General features: G+C 44.3%; 1 protein-coding gene across 1 annotated transcript; it reads left to right on the plus strand.

Moving 5' to 3' along the window:
- The first annotated feature begins 1,514 nt into the window (after positions 1 to 1,514).
- On the plus strand, positions 1,515 to 18,611 carry Pxn (Peroxidasin). The gene is made up of 5 exons (XM_076821217.1): positions 1,515 to 2,237; positions 11,675 to 12,192; positions 13,652 to 14,420; positions 14,952 to 15,306; positions 15,716 to 18,611. The coding sequence occupies exons 1-5, from the start codon at positions 2,059 to 2,061 to the stop codon at positions 17,768 to 17,770; spliced, it is 3,876 nt and encodes a 1,291-aa protein (XP_076677332.1). The 5' UTR covers positions 1,515 to 2,058; the 3' UTR covers positions 17,771 to 18,611.
- Positions 18,612 to 18,634: the final 23 nt, after the last annotated feature.

Here is an 18,634-nt window from a genome sequence, read left to right on the forward strand (position 1 = left end):
GCGTGTCCTGTAGAACGCGCTGCCGCGCGCAAAAACGTTAAGTGGACAGATACAAAGCAGCCAATTGTGCGCTGGCGGTTTCCTCGAAAATTGCAAAGTGCAGGGAGCGCTTGGCGACCTTAGAGACCTCCAAGAACATGTTTATGATAACAGAAAGTAAGGGGATATTGCGGTAGAGCCGAGAAATTAATAAATTGCAATTTGGTCAGTTTTCTGCGCCAACTTTGGGATTAGCAGGCTGTGGCTTATCTTAAGGTACGTAGAAGTTCAGAGTCAACATTATTTGAGGCACTCAGAGCAAAAACTGACTAAGGTAAAGGCACCAGTAGTCGACCAGTTAAGAGAAATCCTTCACGTAAAAAATAGTAACTACTTGCTCTGTCATTAAATAGTGGCAGTCGTTGCATACAGATACTCTTTAAGCTTTCTAAATTATGCAATGAGAACGATTTTTTAAAAAAGTTATGTTATACAAATTTTAGAACCTTTTTTCAGAGTTCAGTAACTGCTTCAGAAGTTGACCATCGTTGAAAATGAAAATGCTAGTATTTGACCCTATGTTGGTCAGTAATTGGCCACCTATACTAGAAAGAGAATTAAGGCAATGATGTAGGTAATCGTCTTATTGTCACTTTGATGTAAATAAACGTTCGACAATACTATTCATAATGTACTTCGCACTTGAGTGTTTTAGATCTTAGCCGGTAGATGTCTTGGCGCGTCAACTGCACTTTTTTCAAAAGATCGTCACTTCTATAAACCTTATTTTTCATGCTTTTCTAAAAAGTGGTCAGCTACTGATACATGGTCAACTACTGGTGCCTTCACCTTAAGCCACATTGGAAAAAAGATATTTTTCCTATTTTACATGATTAGCATTGGTGCTAACTGAATTTCGCAAAAAATGTGCGTTAGTTCATTTTTCCTCTGAATGCCTCATTTAGTATTACCTATAGGCAAAGATTGGTTCTACCAAAATTGTATTCGTTAAAATAGCGACATATGGTTTCAAGTAAGGTAGCCAAACTCTAGATAAGTAGAATGACGGTGCTAAAGTCGCATCGAGACGGAAACAGTGGGGAAGTTCAAAAGCTGAAGGGTAACAAAAATATAGCAAAAACGTAAGTTAGACGTGACTTATCATTAACACTATAATAATTAAAAACAAAGCTTTTATTTGAAAAGAGTAATATTCAGAATCACTGTACACAACTGAATTTAACATTTGCACATAAACGTTCACATAAACACAACACTCTCACTGTAATTTTAAACACGCAACAGCGTCCCACTCCTGCCGTCGAAATTGCAAGCGAACCTGCCTACATTTATGCTCTTTTTTAAAATATTTATTTTAATATCCAGGTCCCGGTGGCGCTTGGAAACAATGAGTTTGTCCACGCGACGGGAATAAATAAATAATCGAGCAGGCTGAATCGACGCGCGGTGTCCTGGCCCGAGGAAGAAGGTTGGGGCGGTGGGAGGACTGGCGAGGAAAAGCTTTCGTACTGGCAACTCGCGTACGGCGCGTAGAGCGACTTCAGTAGTAGCTGAACCACCGCGGCGAGACCAGGTCAGACGTGAAACGCAGCGGCGGCGTCCCTCCGCAACAGTTCCTCCCGTCGCCGCCGTTGCTTCGTTCGCCGACACGCCAGGCGAAGCTCGACTTCCCTGCAGAGCCTCCTCGGCGTGACCGGCCGTAAGCGCGAAAGAAAACGCTAGCGTCTTTCAGAACCACTGTGCCCGAAGCAGCGTGTTATGCACAGAACACAGAGAGCGAAATCGCCGCGCTAGCCTTCGGAGGAGGATACTCGAGCTGCGGGAAGAGTAATCTCTCTGGAGTTTGTCGAACTGAGAGCAACGCGGTGCACAGAGAGTAGAAGGCACTGCCAGGACACTCGGAGGAGCGATTTGCATCGGGCACTCGAGCGAAGAAGTGAAAGTTGCCCGTGTCCGATACGCCGCGTAGGAAAGCATCCGTCTCGATGAGCACGTGCCACCGAGCGGCGTGAACTGCTTCGATGCCATAGAGTATAGACAGAAGTTTACCGAGGGACCATGAGGCTGCCACTGGCTGCTGTTTGCTGGGCGCTGCTGCTCCTGCAGGCCGCCGCGGAGCCACGGCAGAACGGCAGAACGGAATGCCCACACAAGTGCATGTGCTTCGTGAACACGGTGCGGTGCATGTTTCAGAAGCTCAGCCGTGTGCCGAGAGTACCGGCTAACACCACTGTCCTGTAAGTGGCCACTTTCCGTTTCTATGGGACTCGTATGAGACACCTCCGCCGCTCGTGGCTGGTATTCGCGTTATTTTCGGATGTACCGTGGTACACCGAGATAGAATTGATCTACGCGCATGTGTATTGAGTATATCGCAATTCAATATAAACATAACTCTGCTATATGTTTATTAATTAAATAAATTACAGTTTATTTACGGTATACAAATAGTTATTATTAAGCGAGGAATAATGTAATTTGGTGATGTCTCGAAAGAGGGACGGGATTCCTGTCCCGAAGTATGGTGATCGCTATCTCTTCCACTTCTTCTGTTGCCGCGACGAATGAGAGAGACCACGTAGGAGCGAGAAGGGCACTCAGTGAGTCAGTTCCTCGATCCCGAAACGTCACTTTCTTTCGAGGCAAATCTGTATTCGTTTGCGATAGAACTATAGACAGTGTTGTTTCGAGGATGGGAGAGACGGAAAATGTGGGGGTATGTCTGAAATACCAATTGCGAGCCGCAGAAGTGTCTTGTGTATAAGATTGCTTTAACTTTTCTTTTAGGTATGCATGCTTCCCGAAAGCTGGTATCCCCCCTGCATAAATGATCGCGAAATTCTCGAGGGAATCGTTGCCTCGTCTCTAGAGACAGCCACGTGGATCGATGGGGATCATCGAGAGAGATTGGGATCAGGTTAATCGGGGAATTCAGTGGTGTAGGCTGCACGAGTATTTCTAGTCCCCGATCAGTGCACGTGGGAAGCTGTATGAAATTACGTAGCGGGAGGAGATTCGGTACAATCCACGGAAGCTTCGTTTTCGAGAATGTTCGGTTTAAAAACTTGTTAGTCGCGCGTGTATTTGATCTAGGCTTGGCAGCGTGCAGCAGTAAACGGACACCGGATTGACTAAGCACTTGTATAGGAATCCATTTTCTGGAGTAGGAAGCTTGTTCTGCCATTGTGGCTGATTTTCAGTATTTCTTTGGAATTGTAACCGGATATTTGTTAGATTTTGGTAGATCACAACTTCTTCGTGTATTCTTCTTTCCTGAGGGAAATATCAGACGAAAGCCAGGAAAAAGGCTCTTGCATATTGGCGCACGTAGCTGAAGGTAATTCAAACGCCAGGACGGGAAACGCTTCTATTATTGAAAACAGGAAATCGAATGAGTAATGAATAATTGATAATCCTCTGGAATTAAAATCCACAGCCAAGTGTGATTCCCAATTAATAGGAAGCTGGAACTAACTTATTATTATTATTCGATACTTCGAATACTAAAAATTTGATTCTAAGTTTGAAGATTAGTGGAGACCAGGGCTGGTTGTCCCAAGGGGTAGGTTGACTAATTGTTAATAACTTTGCACCGACATATGCTCTACTGCGGAACGATTTACTGTAGAAAGAAGTCACTTCTACTATGCTATGCTCTGTTTTTTAACAGTTATCAGCGTTTGCCGAAAAATTGAGTATGTAAGCAAATATTTTTTCTTAAAGATTTTATTTTCTCAAGCTCTATATAGTTATAGTAGAATAAATGTTAAGGGACTATTTGAAAGTTTGTTTATTAGACGATCTATGGACATAGAATTTTTGTTCATACATAAATAATTGAAAGTTATATAGATTATTGAAGTCAAAATGATCGGTCGGGGCTGGTTGACTAATAACGTTAATAAGGTTTAAATTGTTATTTTGTTATTCAGAAAGCGATTTTTATTTTTTGCTTAAATTTTACTATGCTATAAATACATTATAATGTATGTTTAAGTTGAAAAAATGTTCAGTTTATTATTAAAATATGAAAGAAAGAAATTAATATTTTATAATGAAACAACCCTTGTGGCAATGTGTTATTTTATTTAATTAATTTATGTTTAAGTTGAAAATATTTTCAGTTTATTATTAAAATATGAAAGAAAGAAATTAATATTTGATAATGAAACAACCCTTGTGGCAATGTGTTATTTTATTACCACTGAGATAAGTTGCTAATAACATTTTCTTAACTGATTGTACCTATAGTCAACCTACCCCGTATGAGGACACAGTATTGTATGTCAACCAACCCCGATCATGGGGCTGGTTGACCAGCATAGAAGGTGTTCGAAAAACATTAAAATACCTTACAAGGGAAGATCCCGAACCCGAAAATTCAAAAAATTCTGAAACTTTGCGAATACGTAGGGGATTTCCTCCTGATTACAACGCAATTTTTGTTTGCTGCCCAAATTCACTCTAACAGGGTAGAATTGACCCCTGAAAATCTGGCTATTTTCTGATTTTGTGTTATAACTCGTGAACTGTAAAATAATTTTATTTTCCCAATTGTTAGATCTAATTAAAAGAAGTAACTTTTGTCTTGAAACTTTTCTTCTATCCCTTACAGTTCGCAAGTTATAACACAAAGTCGGAAAACAGCCGAATTTTTAGGGGTTAATTTCAACCCCTTCGAGTGAATTTGGGCAGCAAGCAAAAATTGCGTTATAATCAGGAGGAAATCCCCTACATATTCACAAAGTTTCAAAATTTTTTGAATTTTCGAATTCGGGATCATCCCTTGTTAGTTGTTGTCACATTGAGTCAACTTGAATAATTTAATCAGATAGCCAAATCTATGCCCTATCAAATATACTAACCGGTTTAATGATAGTTCCTCCACATAATTTATTAAAAATCAAAAACTGAAAAACTGGCCCACCAGCCCGGGTCTCCCCTAAACTTTAGACGATTCGTTGTAAAATTGCAATAAAGAAATAAAAAGTTTTAAAAAAGTATTCATGCTTCCAACGCGTTGAATATGTATATCCCGCCAACTCGGTGACGCCATCGCCGCCCAGTGAGCAATAAAGTCAATACACCAAGTGATTTCATTGCTTTAAACAATGTATTATTTCTCCGAGGGAAAGTCCAAGTACCAGGGAGCTTCTGTAATAACGAGGAAACCTCTTTAAAGTGTCTCACTCGACCCAGACCGTATTAATCAACGAAATTTGTGTATCCTCGATCCGAGACAGAATTCCCAACGGCCCCTGAATTAACATTAAAAAAAAAAAAAAAAGGAGGTAAAGGATCCAGTTGCATGTTCTGGAACTGCATTACTTAATGGCCTTGTACTCCTCGCGTACACACACTTGAACGGTCCACGTTACTGATCTCTTGAGCCGCGTTTCCACAAGAGCATATAGTACTTTCAACCAATTCAAACACCTCTTCCCACTCCACGAACTTTTAACATTACATCTTCAAACCTATTTCAATAGAACGCTAATACAACGCACCAACGTTCAATGTTCAAATCCACCATACATTTGCATTTAATTAAAACCCAGAACAAAATTCAATTCCAAAATTCAACTAAAATCTTCCACCCCAAAAACTATTCCCATTTTAATTGATGGAAGACAAACTTTCTGCCTGGTTTCTCTGTTTCCCCTAAAAACTGTATCCTTATTCCTCTTTGATTTCTCACCACTGACACTGACGCCGCTGAAGCGTCGCGAAATTGATACGCGCGAATCCGGCTTTACCCTGTTTGTCAATTTGCGATATCTCGCCTGAACGTCGAGCTTCCGCCCGTGTTCGACACGCTGTTTCTCTAGTAGAATCATCCCGTCCCCGGTTGTACCGCTACTTGTACCGTGTCTCGGTGGTTCGGTATAGATTTCTTCGTGCACAGAGGCCCAAGTTGTTTTCGGGTACGGTTAAAATAGGCATGACTGCGCTGCTTAGACTATATATAAAATATGATGCGATGGTTGTAAACGAGCTTTGAGGGAACGAACAAAGGCGGCGATCGCGTGAACGATGACATTTAGGATGCACGCGTGCAGAGTTGGCGCGCTTGCTTGACGCGCATAAATTGCTGCTGTTTGTTAAAACTATGCACGTCAAATATGCTATTTACTTCAAATGGTGCTTGCGAACTTTTAACGTCAATTGAAAGAAAACATCTGAGTTTCTTGAGTTTACGAATTTATTTCAAATATTTGAGTGTTTTCTTCGGTTTACGAATTTATTTCAAATATTTGAGCGCTTTCTTGAGTTTACGAATTTATTTAAAATATTTGAATGCTTTCTTGAGTTTAGGAATTTATTTAAAATATTTTAGTGTTTCTGTAGTTCCTATATTCTTTATAAAAATGTAAAAATTTTAGCATGTGAGATATATAAAGATTCTGTAGTATCCTGTGTAAAATAATACTTCTTCTACTTTTTCACTGTTGGAAAATTGACGACTTTAGAAATCTGGAAAAAATTCATCCCTACACCTACTTTATTCCATTACTTTTGCAAAACTCCCCGTACTGCACGACCATACTACAATTCCACCCAGCAGGTGTACACCACAATCGTTTGTGAATCTTCAATTTTGCGCAGAATTCCCTTTCGTTGAGGAAGCTTATTTTTCTTTAATAGGCTAGTTTTCAGGTCAGACTTAAATCAGCAAAGCTAAGGCTCGTCTTACATCACCTTTGTGCAGTTCCTTCTTTTCTTTTGCATACTAACATACGTTTGTTATTTAAAAACAGAATGCTGCAAAATTTTACAAAGGCTCCCAATTTGCAGAAATTATATTAAATAGTTCCTAAAGCTTAACTAGTTTCTTGTGCAAGAACAGTTATTATTCGTTCGCTACTCTTTGATGTTTTCGGCATCTTTCGCAAGCCAGGGTTCACGATCTTATCAACATTTAAGAACCACGATATCAAACGTGACATCACGTTTATATTAAGTCGAAGCGATTACTCCTTCGTGTATGTGTTCCAGTATTCCTCTTCCCCTTTCTTTTCTTGTTCAAGCGATATTCAATTTTCCCTATGGGAAACGTGCGTTCTCGTCCCACGGCTGAAAAAAAACGATAAGACGGTATCGACGATTACCTATAGTATATTCACTCGTCGGTAGGTTTTATCGCCTCTGTTACCCTGAAGCGGCGTTAAGGACTTCGTTTCAATATTTGCAGACTGGTTTCTACGGTGCGTCTGGAAATACTGAACTCAACAGGTAATAAATGATAAGCACGTAACAGGCGTTACGTGTTCTGATAGTGGAGAAAAAAAAATGGGGCTGGAGTTAATAAGCTTGCAGTAGGGGTGTGCGGGTACCCGGAATTACGAGACCCGATTTTCTTGTTAAAAATTCTCACGCAATTTAAAAGTTTTCAAGTACCCGAAAATCCTAAAACTTTTAAGTTGTGTAAGAATTTTTAGCAAGAAAATCGGCTCCCGAATCGCAAATCGGGTCCCGTAATTTCGGACACCCGCACACCTTTAACTTGCGGTATGTAGATTTCACTGAAAACTATTACAAAAATTTATCAAATCTTCATCGACTTTTTCATTGATTCCTTGGTTTCTGCTGGGCTTCAATTAATTTCTGGACATCGTCCCAAATTATACTTCGATGTTCACGCACAGTATACAATTAATTAGATAGTTCAGCGCTACTTGCCGCAGCATCCACTGCCCGACAATTAAATCTCGTTTAGAGGAAGACCGATAGAGCTCTATTAATTAACGGGATGACTCAGATAGGATCGCGCAGTCCAGTATACCGATACCGTCTCGTAATTAGAAGAAGCCGCTATTAATTAAGCTGTTGTTCCTTTATTAATCTGAATGACGATCTGTATCAGACGATCTCGAAGGAACTGCAAGGATACCGTCTACGAACACAGCCAGAATACTATTTCCCCAACTGCATTATCTGCAATCTTGAGCACTTTTCAATTAACCTAAAGGAGAACACTATTCCTCCTTAACAAACAACTTCCACAAGAGGCAAGAGCAACCTATCGATCAATGCTACAATTCTACACAAAATTGCACTCCTCTATCCTCTCTTACGTAACGAAAACACTGCTCAGCGTTTACTACGAAGTTCCACTTCACAGACCTCCCAAGAAAAACCATAACCGCGCCATCTCCCCTTGCTCCACTAAACGATCTTTCTCACGAGTTGCCGGTAACTTCCAAAGATGGCAGCGCGAAGGTCGCAGAAAGATTCGATCGTTTGGATCCCCTATGTACACACGCGCGTGAACGCGTCGCAATGAATTCGCTCGTCCTTCATCGAGCGCCGCGCCGCACAAAACACGTATTATGACGAACGTCCTCGCCGTCTAAATCGCCTCGTTATCCACGACGATTGATTTCTCTTCGACCGTAACGCTGAATAATCGTCGGGCGTCCAGCTCTTCCGGTTTCGACGCCGATTACGTCTCGTTCAGCGACGATAAATCGCTTATATCAAGGAATGACCGATGAAGACCAGCGCTGTCGAGCCGCTCTTCTTCTCGCGCCCTGCAAACCGGCCCCTCGTAGTTTACATTCTACCAGTTTCTATTTCCACGGCAGAATTCGCCGGCCACCTCTAACGCCCGGCGTATGGCGCTCTCTTTGTTTATCCTTGCCCGCGGACAAAGGGTGCTCGGGCCTCGGAGCTTGCTCGTAAACATTGAAGCGCAGAAATGGAGGCTGGCTATGTTGCTGCAATGGGCAATTTCGATGGGAGATAATACTAAAGGCGTTGAAAATTGGAGAGCGAATGGAATTATTAATTTAGCATTGTACGACGGATACGGGGTCCATTTTGACTCACGCTGAGCATCAAGATACTACGTGCAAGTGTAGTGATGGTATATAAGAGCAGCAGGGGGCAAAGTCGATGGCCTCTTTGATTGTTTTCTTTTACGTCAAGACTGTAAGGATGTATACAGCCTATTTTTTTTAAATTAGTGTTTTGACTTCAAATAGCACCTGGTTAGCTATTGTATCTGGGCTAGGCATGGTACATGTTACTTGGAATTAATAATTCTTCAGGCAGATAAGCATTTTAGATCATACGATCAGATTTCACAGAACAGTTTAGTCTGAAGTGTGTACGAATGAAGTTACGTATCTACCGGTCAAAGTGGACCCTCCGTCGGTAAAGTTCGTTATGTGTAATTTGTTGTAACCTAACCCTGAGTATCTTAGGAACCATAATTCTGTTTTATTTCTCCGCGGTGGAGCGCGATGTGATTTTAGAAGACGAGCAAATATGCGGTTTGGAATTACGTGCCCCGGGTGTTACACGTAATTGGAGGGGGGCTTCGTGGATCCTTCAAAATGATGAAACGAGCGGTTCGACCGACGAGGGTATACCTGTTATGGATGTTGACCCGAATATCGAGTATCCATAAGTGGCTGCCCCAGCTTCATTGAATAAATACACCTTTGTTAAATTACCAATCCCTGCGATCTCCCTTCGAGATAAGCCCCTTCGGTCGAGCGCGGAGTAGACATTGTGAAGACGGTACCATCGATTGCGCAAAAGTATTATTTGCGGCAGAAGCGAGGCTATAAATATTTCACAACGATAAGATTGGTCCCAATCAATATATTTGTATTAACAATAGAAGTATCGCTGAAGAATTCCGAAGCTCCAATTTCCGTTGCAACGTTAAGAGAATAAATATGATGGATATTCTTTAGTTACTAACGAAGGTAATGAAGTTGAGGCATTTAATTTTTTTATTCTTTTCGTGGTTTTTTCTAATGATGATTGCTTATAGAAGTTTACTTATCAGACACCAAGGATCAAGTAGTTCTGCTTTGAATGTGAAATTCTTGGTTGAGCGATGAGTATTCCAACTGTTTGTTGAATACACTTAAGTTCGATGCTATAAATGGACGCTTGCAGGCATGTAAACGGAAATGTGAAAATAGGTGACCAGTGCTGCCGCGAAATGTACCAACGCCATGTAAGGATATCCTTGTGAATCGCGCAACCGTCGAATGATCCCACTCTCTGACATCATCGGGTTCTCGATGTTTTATGGAATGAAAATTAGGGACGCCAGAGAAATCGATATTCACCAGCGAGCACGCGTCGTGCAATCAATCAACGTTGCCCAGGATCTATCATGATTTCTCATTCGGCTCGCGTGCAGCTTCGTGGATTCGATTAACAGGCCTCGCGACGATCTCCACATTTTTGAAATGTTTGATTCAGGCAGCCCAGGGGGTATTCGGAGCATTAATTTGACCTCTTTATTACGCCCTTTGTGTGCCTAATTAATACCGCACAGTGCGCTGCATAGGACTATTTAACCCTGCTATGGACTTCAGTTTAGCTATACATATGTGTTATGTGAAATATGGTGCGAAAGAACAAGAAACACGCGTATTAGTGATAGCTTTCCTATATTTTTTTCTAACTTAGAAAAATGATTTAAGAAATGAGAACGTGGCTGGGTCAAAAAAGACCCAGGGACCGTAATGGAGTTAAAGAAGAGGATTTGGTTGGGTCTAAAAAGACCCAGCGGCGATAATAGAGTTAAAGAACTGGGAACTCTAGTAGAGTTAAAGCATAAGGTGGTCTATAAAGGATAGTATCCGAATAAATGCTGGTCCTTTTCACATAAGATACTTCTGCAGGCTACCACTGGTATTTTGACTACATTCACATATTTCCCACCTATTTCTACCTTCCTCAAACTAAAACCGTCTCTGCCAAGTGAATGCCTCTGCTGAAATACCAGTCGTTATTCACAGAAGTATTTCGCGAGAAAATTCCATTATTTCACCCTCCCTTGAGTACCAGTAACTCCACTTCATCCGCCACTCTTATCTTCATTTGTGCGAATTGGAATACACGCAAACGAAAGTTAATCTGAAATAAAATGGAAATACATCCAGACTTTGGACGGGAGCCTACACGAGAATGCCTCGTTGCTCTACGTTGTATCGCGGAAATCGTGAAATTTCAGCGTCCACGCGAATCCGCTCCCATTCTCCTCCTCCAGCTCGACGAGTCCGAGCCACTGGAAGATCCAGCGACGCGATAAAGAGGTTAAAATACCGGCGCGTCGAACCGAGAACTCGCCCTGGCAATTTAGAGGGAGGAGGTAATGCGCAACGAGTCGAGTAAAATCGTTAATTAAGAGCTTTGCGCTTTATGACTTCAGCGATCTCTCCAGCGGCGAACTGTGTAATGGGCTCGCCTTCGGCCATCATTGTTTCTCCGTACTACGCGCCTCAGGAATCTATCTTTCGCGTACAGAAATCGTCGAATAATCACCAACACGGGCGACCTTTTGAATAGAATTGAAATCAGGATCCCACGATTATCTCGTTGCCATTGTACTCCATTCTACGTTAGTAGAGTCACGAATCGGACTGCCTACGCTGTGATCCATAAATCTATAGCCACGGAGCTTGGTTTAAATTAACATTTAATAATGAATTCAACATAAATTACTTCTATAACAGGGTATCTAATCCCAGTTTTCACAAAATGTATTAAATTACAGTTGATTGAAAATTAACATTTTATTATAAAAAATATTTCACCCTCGCAACACTTCGTAAACCTCAATAAAAGAGCATAGACTATTAAGGTTCGTTCGCGCATGAAAATCCTCTGCTAATTACACTCACAAAGTATTCAAACCAATTTCCAGCGACCTACGGTTCAACAACATAGTGGAACTCCATCCAGGCTCCTTCCACGGCCTCCACGAGCTGCACACGCTCCTCTTGAACGACAACCGCGTCGAACACCTCCTGCCCAGGACCTTCGAGGGCGCGCCGAACCTGAGGATCCTTTATCTGTACAAGAACCGAATAAAGCACATATCGCCAGAGGCGTTCGCGGGTCTGCCGAAACTGGAGCAGCTGTATCTGCATTACAACCACCTGAGGGAGATCAAGAAGGGCACGTTCAATGATCTGCCCGCGCTGGAGCGACTGTTCCTGCACAGCAACATGCTCCGTCATCTGCCCGCGGACGCGTTCCACAACGTGGGCCCCATGACGCGGCTCCGCCTGGACAGCAACGCGCTGGTCTGCGACTGCGATCTCGTGTGGCTGGTGCAACGGCTGCAGAGCAAACCCTCGGAGATGGCAGCCGTCTGCCAGGCACCTCACGAGATGAAGGGACGATCGCTGACGGCTATGTCGTCCGACGACTTCCATTGCAGTTGAGTATATTGGTCTTCTTAAGGGGGTATACCCGTTTGAACCCTCGGAAAATGTATACATTTTGTGGATTTTTTTACAAGTCAACGGTTTGATGCAGATTTCCCGTTTTTTAACTATGTTTACATAGTATTATGAACTATTTATAAAAAAAGTTTCAGTTAAAAAACTATTGTTTTTCGGAAGTTACGGATACATGTCCGAAAGTCTATCGATTTTAGACGGCTAAACGGTGGCCCTAAAAACTCGCGCTACGTTCAACCAATTTACTTCAAATTTCGCATGCAGAATCATAATAAGATTCCGCATCGTCCAACGAAGGCTTTTTTTATTTCGATTACCCGTTTATTATTTATAAAGGAAAAAGGTGGATTTTTCTCTTAGAAAAATTTAACTTTACCTTTGATCTCTCACCATTTCTTTATTTTTCAAAATTTTCAAAATCGCCTTCGTTGGACGATGTGGAATCTTATTATGATTCTGCATGCAAAATTTGAAGTAAATTGGTTGAACGTAGCGCGAGTTTTTAGGGCCACCGTTTAGCCGTCTAAAATCGAGAGACTTTCGGACATGTATCCGTAACTTCCGAAAAACAATAGTTTTTTAACTGAAACTTTTTTTATAAGTAGTTCATAATACTATGTAAACATAGTTAAAAAACGGGAAATCTGCATCAAACCGTTGACTTGTAAAAAAATCCACAAAATGTATACATTTTCCGAGGGTTCAAACGGGTATACCCCCTTAATTCGCCGTGGGTGTACCGAGTAGCGGTGAGGTTTGAGGGGAGGTAAAGGGACTCTTGGAGGTGGTTAGTTGGTACTGAAAAGCAGTGTTTCGATATTAGAGCGCCGAACCTCGGAGCTGAGTAGTTACCATTGTTCCCTGTAGAGTTGTCGCATTATAGGGTTTTGGGCTGTTAGACGCAGAGCGTTGGAGCGGAGATTGGAGCTGCAGCACGGACCAGTGGAGGCTAAAAATTCATTCCGTTAAAAAATTATTCGTTGTTCTCGAATAACTTCGTTCTATTCTAATAGCAGTATTAAGAGTTTCGATGTTGAAGTTCTGAAGGTTTCTTCACGACTCCCGCGAGACGCATTGTCTGCAATGATATCAGGGAAAGTTTGTTTCCATGACGTAGGAAATATTGGAGTCGCGCGAAGCTTTTGCAGGGGGATAATTTCTGCCGGAGAAATTGCCCCATTAGGGATGGTGGAGACAAAGCGATGGGCCCAGGGGATGACGCCACTTGTGATTGCTTCATTTATAATCGCGCGTCCAGTCATGGAACATTTTGTCACACTTCTCTTTGATTTAGGGCTGAGAGGAAGAAAGTAGTCTAGCCATTGCACTTCCTCGATTATAAAATCCCGAAATTAGAGGCTCCAGGGACTTAGGAAGAAGAAGAACTTAGGGAGAGATGAATGGTAACAAACAATTCTCTTCCTCCACTGTTCCAGGCAAGCCGCGCATCATGAACGGCCCCCAGGACGTGGAAGTGCGTCTAGGCGGCACGATGAGCTTCACCTGCGAGGTAATAGGCGACCCACCCCCCGAGATCATGTGGATGAGGGACTCGAACGAGGTGTCCCCCGATGGGAATCGCTACGTGGTCCAGAGCGATGGGACGCTGGTGATATCGGACGCGACGGAGCAGGACACCGGCGACTACGAGTGCGTGGCTAGGAGCGAGATGGGTTCCACGAAGTCTAGGAAGGCCAGGGCTCTGATCACCGTGTCCCCGTCGCTGAGGTTTACCCAGCTGCCGGAGTCTCAGACGGTGCAGGTGGGCACGGATGTCTTGTTCGCCTGCAGAGTGGATGGTCAGCCCACGCCGAGCATCCAGTGGTGGCGAAACAGCCAACTGTTAAGCGTGGGTGGCCGCGTGGTGATCGAGGAGGACGGAAACGTGCTCCGTATCCTCGCCGCGAAGGAGTCAGACGCGGCGAGGTACGTGTGCAGGGCGAGGAACTCGAACGGGTACGCGGAGACCAGCGCTGATTTGAAGGTCGTCGACGCGGCCTACACTCCGCCCAGGCTGACTTACGAGCCACAGGATATGGAGGCGGAACCAGGTGCCATTATCGAGATGCCCTGCAGGGTCGAGGGTGTCCCGAAACCGGTGATTCAGTGGAAGAAGGATGGCAGCGCCTTGGAAGGGGTGAGGGTCAAGGTATCGCGCGCAGGGAGCCTCTACCTGTATAATGTCTCTGCTGCGGACGCCGGCAGGTGAGCTTGCTTGTTGGTACTTGAGGTGGAGGGTGTAGGAGGTCTTGTTCAACTGTGTTATGGTACCTATACCGGTGCATTACGTTGTATCTGTATCGCACTAACATACTGTAACGTACCGCACTAGTATGCTAGGGTATGTCATATTATACTATCTCTGTGATAGTGTGGAAGCTGACGCGTAGTTAACATTGAAAGCTCTTTTATATATATTTGGTGGTAGAGGTTGGGATTAATGGCAGCTGGATAAGAATTGGGACACTTTCGAAGGCCCTGAGTAAGGCCCAAGTATCTATCTCCTTATACATTTCTCTCAAGCTGTCCCGACACTGTAATGTTTACTTTAATAATTTCAAGGCTTTACTGTATCTTGGCCACCCAATATAACTCTTTGAATTTCATAGTGCTTGATACTGTTTAAATTCATTACAAAATCAGTGAATTTGAGGCCATCGTTCTAGGTGATTACATTTTATTTCAGAGTTATACGTGGTATCACTGTACAGATTTGACATTGTCCTTTGCACTCAGGTACGAGTGTTCAGCCGTGAACGAGTACGGTCGCGCGACGGCTCAAGCCCTGGTGCGCGTTCGCCAACCTGAAGCGACGGACGTTCTGGTAATAAGAGCCTTCAAGGATGCCACCGAGGAAATCGATCGAGCCATTAACAACACGTTGACGAGCCTCTTCAGCGGCGACAGATCCTCGCAGAGAGTGAGCCCCTTCCGTCTTGCGCGGTTCCCAAACGCAGTCGGGCGTGCGGCAGCCAGACCAGCTGAAATCTTCGAAAGAACCCTCTTCAACATCCGACGTATGGTGGACGCTGGTGTCACGGCGAATACTACCAACGAATTTCGATATGAGGAGATTTTGACCCCAGAACAGGTAGAATCTTTTAAATGCTATGATTTTGCTTAGTCCTTCTTTGTTTCGAGCTTGTCTTTCAAACCTCTGCATTCGACTCTATTCTGTATAATTTTTTGTAAGTGATAGTCTTGAAGGTACAAGCGTGGAAATATAGAAACGTTCCACGGACCTAAAAGAGCAGTTCATCTTTGCCTGCTTATATCCTTGATATAGTATCCAAAAACTCTGAATATTACTATCTTCTCCTTTATCGCAGTTATAACCTTGTTATATATATTCCTTGCATCCTCAAAGCAGTATGTAGTAATAATCAGAGTGCAAGTAGAACAGTTCAAATGCAACTAGATTAACTACCCTATTGTAGTACCTTAGAAGAATCCCACATCTTCTCAACTCGCCTCCTAAAACCTTCACGCCATTCTCATAGATCAGGGAGATCGAGCGACTATCTGGCTGCACCGGCCACAGGCGTCGCCAGAACTGCACGAACATGTGCTTCCACAACAAGTACCGCAGCGTAGATGGCAGCTGCAACAACCTGCAGCACCCCACCTGGGGCTCCTCCTACACCGGGTTCCGCAGGGCCCTGCAGCCCATCTACGAGAACGGATTCTCCTCTCCGGTCGGCTGGGAGAGAGGACGTCGTTACTACGGCTTCCCGAAGCCAGCAGCGCGACTGATCTCCACAACTCTGGTATCAACGCACAACGTGACCCCCGACGAGAGGATCACCCACATGGTGATGCAGTGGGGCCAGTTCCTAGACCACGACCTGGACCACGCTTTGCCCGCAGTCTCCAGTGAGTCCTGGGCTGGCATAGACTGCAAGAAGTCCTGCGACAACGCGGCTCCCTGCTTCCCCATGGAGGTTCCGCCCGGGGATCCTCGAATAGACAACAGAAGGTGCATAGATTTCATCAGAACCAGCGCAGTTTGCGGCTCAGGGGCGACGAGCGTGCTGTGGGACAGCTTCACCCCTCGCGAGCAACTGAACCAGCTCACCAGCTACATGGACGCCTCTCAGGTGTACGGCTACGACGACGATCTGGCCAGAAATCTCCGGGACTTCTCCACGGACCACGGTCTGCTGCGAGAAGGTCCAACTATCCCCGGCCACAAGCCGCTTCTCCCGTACGCTTCTGGCCAGTTCGTCGACTGCAGAAGGAACCCCCTCGAAAGCTCCATCAACTGCTTCGTAGCAGGTGACATCCGCGCCAACGAGCAGATAGGTCTTCTAGCGATGCACACGATATGGCTGCGGGAGCATAATCGCATAGCTCGTAGCCTGAAGGACATGAACCCCCACTGGAACGGCGAGAAGCTTTACCAAGAAGCCAGGAAGATCGTCGGTGCCGAGATGCAGCACGTAACTTACCAGCACTGGATACCACGCGTGTTCGGCGGCACCGCCGAGGAGCTTCTGGGCCAGTACCGCGGCTACGATCCTAACTTAGACGCCAGTATATCGAACGTGTTCGCGACTGCTGCTCTGCGATTCGGTCACACGTTAATCCAACCCCGATTGCAGCGTCTGAACGAGTCCTTTCAATCTATCCCTCAGGGCCCTCTCCTTCTGAGGGACGCCTTCTTCTCACCTTGGCGGCTGGTGGAGGAAGGTGGTGTCGACCCGTTGATGAGGGGCATGTTCGCCACCGCTGCCAAGCTGAAGCTACCCGAGGAGAACCTGAACACAGAGCTGACGGAGCAACTGTTCCGCACAGCGCACGCGGTAGCTTTGGACCTGGCAGCGATGAACATCCAACGGGGTAGGGATCACGCTCTCCCGGGGTACCTGGAGTGGCGACGATTCTGCAATATGTCTCACGTGGAGAGCTTCGACGACCTGGCTGGCGAGATAAGCAGCGCTAGAGTCAGGCAGAAGCTGAGGGAGCTGTACGGTCACCCCGGGAACGTGGACGTATGGGTGGGTGGGGTCCTCGAGGATCAGCTGCCCAACGCCAAAGTGGGCCCTCTATTTAGATGCATTTTGTTGGAGCAATTTAGACGCACTAGGGACGGCGACAGGTTCTGGTACGAGAGCCCCAGTATCTTTAAATCCGAGCAACTGGCTCAGATCAGGCAGACTAGCTTGGCACGGATCCTGTGCGACAACGGTGATAAGATTAATCTAATACAACCGAATGTGTTCCTACTACCGGAGGGTGAAAACAAATTCGTCACCTGCGACGAGATACCCTACGTGGACCTGAGAGTCTGGTCCGATTGCTGCGACGGCTGCGAGGATCATAGCAACACGATCTCCCGTTTCCGGCGCAACGCGGCCAAATACTTGCCACTGCAGAATAATTTAGTAGCTGAAGATACAGGGGCGCGGGATACCAGCGATAAGATCGAGTATCTGGAAAGGACGATCGAGGAAACAGAGAAGGATTGTAAGAAAGTCAGGGACCTCGCTGAGTCTTTGTCTCTTAGGATAGAGGAACTGAGGTCGATGTTAGAAGACGTGAAGAGATCGAAATAGGGAAATGATTAGTTGCCAATCTTCCTGTCACATTTTCTGCTCGCTTAGAATCGCTTTTGCCTTTGAAATTCATTAATTTCGCGCATTTATTATTGTACATAAATCGTGGATCGCGATACAACGGTTCTTTGCTGTCCCTTGCTGGACTCGACTCGTTATTTAGATTGTCACATCTCTAGTCCCACGTGCTGACACTGTAAAGACACTCTAAACGAAATGAAAAGTTGAAATAGGGTTTATTTCTTTTATAAATACAGTACTGTTTATTTGAACGAGAAGGGGCATCTGTGGACGACAAAGGATACGCGTTGCTTCAGTAGCGTAACGTAGGCGCAGTACAGCAGCAATTTAGATGAAGTTATTTATGTAACCGACTTTACTGTAGCGTGAATACTTTAGAATTCGATTTAAATTCGACGTTGTAGAAACGACGAAGGGGAAGTATGTAGGTTTTTACTTCTAACAGTTCTCTAATCCCATTTCTATGTAATAATAATGCTGCATTTCTTTCCAATGATAATACAAGGTATTTACGTATCTCTGTACGCCGACCGCATCATTATGTGATTTGATGCGTTCTATCCATTGCTTTACTATTTAGTATCGCAAAAAAATTCGAGTTGTTAACCGGTTCTTGTCCAGCACTAACCAATCAAGTGCTTTTATTCGCACAGAAATTGTTAATGCACATATTACTTAATATGTACAGTTTCGGCACCGATCGATGCTAGGTCGCCGGCGATTGTATTTTGTATGACCCTGTGCCATTCAGCGTTATAGCATGTATTATAATCATTTGTAATGTATATTTTTTAATAGTAAAGAAATATTTTACTCGTCATGTGTTCAAGTTTGTATTATGCA

Source organism: Andrena cerasifolii, chromosome 1, assembly GCF_050908995.1.
Source record: "Andrena cerasifolii isolate SP2316 chromosome 1, iyAndCera1_principal, whole genome shotgun sequence".
Taxonomy (NCBI): Eukaryota; Metazoa; Arthropoda; class Insecta; order Hymenoptera; family Andrenidae; genus Andrena; species Andrena cerasifolii.

Bases quoted from the DNA above. Each gene is read 5' to 3' on its own strand.
- Pxn (XM_076821217.1), top strand. From the start codon at position 2,059: ATGAGGCTGCCACTGGCTGCTGTTTGCTGGGCGCTGCTGCTCCTGCAG. The intron at 12,193-13,651 runs GTTGAGTATATT...CCACTGTTCCAG, and splicing joins GTCCGACGACTTCCATTGCA to GCAAGCCGCGCATCATGAAC. The intron at 14,421-14,951 runs GTGAGCTTGCTT...CTTTGCACTCAG, and splicing joins TCTGCTGCGGACGCCGGCAG to GTACGAGTGTTCAGCCGTGA.